We start from the raw sequence: 1,473 nt of genomic DNA, 5'->3' as shown, positions 1-1,473 counted from the left end.
AAAAAAATAATAAATTGTGTAGTGCACATGTGTGTACTATTTATTACACATGTGCACCACAATTTTTTTTTTTTTTTGAAAAAAAGTTTTTTTATATACAAAAACTAGCGATTTTTTAGAAAAAAATTGCAAAAAAAAAAAAAAAAAATTGGTGTGTTTTTTAGGCTTTTTATTTAGTTTTCGAGTTTTTGCGTTAAAAGTTGTTTTTCATTTGAACCATCCCCTATTTAATGTTGTATAAGTGCAAATTGTAATTAAATATTAGGTTGGGATAAAACAATTTTTATATATTGATTATTCTAGCCGTTGTTAAGACAACATATTAAAACCTAACAAATTTTTACAAACATGTTCATGAACCATATCAGTATTCATAAGGAAAATCATTAACTGTATTGAAATAAATTTTCATTTGAAATATCAGAGAAACCTAAATGGGAATACATTTACTCGTATCATGTATCATTACTGTGTCCAGCTCATGGTCCAATTTCTAGGGCAAGATGATGCCTTTAAATATCCTAGAACTTTGTACATTTTCATCATAAAAACCAAATAAAATTCTGATATTACTTTCGTTGCTTCATCCTACAATGAAACCCAACAAGGGCAATGGTCGTCGAAAGATCAAAATGGAAAAAATGGAGAATGAAAACAACTTAAATGTTACATTCGCTAAACGCCGACCTACCTTGTTTCAGAAAGCAAGTGAGCTTTCTATTTTGTGTGGAGCAGAAATCGCAATCATCGTTTTCTCTCCAAGCGGAAAACTATACTCCTTTGGTCATCCGTCTGTAGAGATAATTGGTGATCGTTTCCTCACACAAACTTCACAACCAAGTTCTAGCAACTCCCAGCTTGTTGAAGCATATCGAAATACAAATATTTATGAACTCAGTAGGCAACTCACCTATGTGCTTACTCAACTGGAGGTTGAGAAGAACAAAAGTGAGGAACTTACAAATATTAGCAAACAAGGCATAGGTAATCATCCATGGGAGGCTCCATTAGAGAACCAAGGATTACAAGAGCTGGAGCAGTTGAAGCGGGCTATGGAGTGGCTGAAAAACGAAATTGAGGAACAGAAGAAGAGGATTGTGGCAGCTAACCAATTGCCTATAGTTCCCGTTTCAGGTGCTAATGGTATTGAAGGAGGCTACACTCAATTATTGGATTCAGTACTAACAATGACTCATGGATTCAATATGGGAAATGGACATGTTAGTCGTTGAGACAGGTTAGTTGTTTTAAATTTCAAGGTCCATTAAACTATACAAATTTCACCAAATTAAGTGAATAATAGTGTATTTTAATCTCCAATAAATGGAATATGAAGTACCTGTAAACTCCTTAAAAAAGTTCTTTCATCTTTAGCTCATCAGTTTTAAGTTCTAAACCCCAAATGTTCATCTCTTCAGGTTCTATTTCAATACAACTATGTGGACTCCTCTGGCTGCTGCGATTGCGAAAGAT

General features: G+C 33.4%; 1 protein-coding gene across 1 annotated transcript; it reads left to right on the top strand.

Annotated features, from left to right (window-relative positions):
- The first annotated feature begins 641 nt into the window (after window positions 1-641).
- On the top strand, window positions 642-1,232 carry LOC118486469 (agamous-like MADS-box protein AGL62). Its single transcript, XM_035982945.1, has one exon. It carries the CDS (start codon window positions 642-644, stop codon window positions 1,230-1,232), a length of 591 nt encoding a protein of 196 aa, XP_035838838.1.
- The last annotated feature ends 241 nt before the right edge of the window (window positions 1,233-1,473 follow it).

The sequence above is a fragment of the Helianthus annuus genome, chromosome 14, assembly GCF_002127325.2.
Source record: "Helianthus annuus cultivar XRQ/B chromosome 14, HanXRQr2.0-SUNRISE, whole genome shotgun sequence".
NCBI classification, from domain to species: Eukaryota; Viridiplantae; Streptophyta; class Magnoliopsida; order Asterales; family Asteraceae; genus Helianthus; species Helianthus annuus.
The sequence above is the reverse complement of the archived record's forward strand: the minus strand, read 5'-3'. Positions and strand labels throughout refer to the sequence as shown.

Excerpts from the sequence above, each read along its gene's own strand:
- LOC118486469 (XM_035982945.1), top strand. The coding sequence starts at position 642 with ATGGAGAATGAAAACAACTTAAATGTTACATTCGCTAAACGCCGACCT.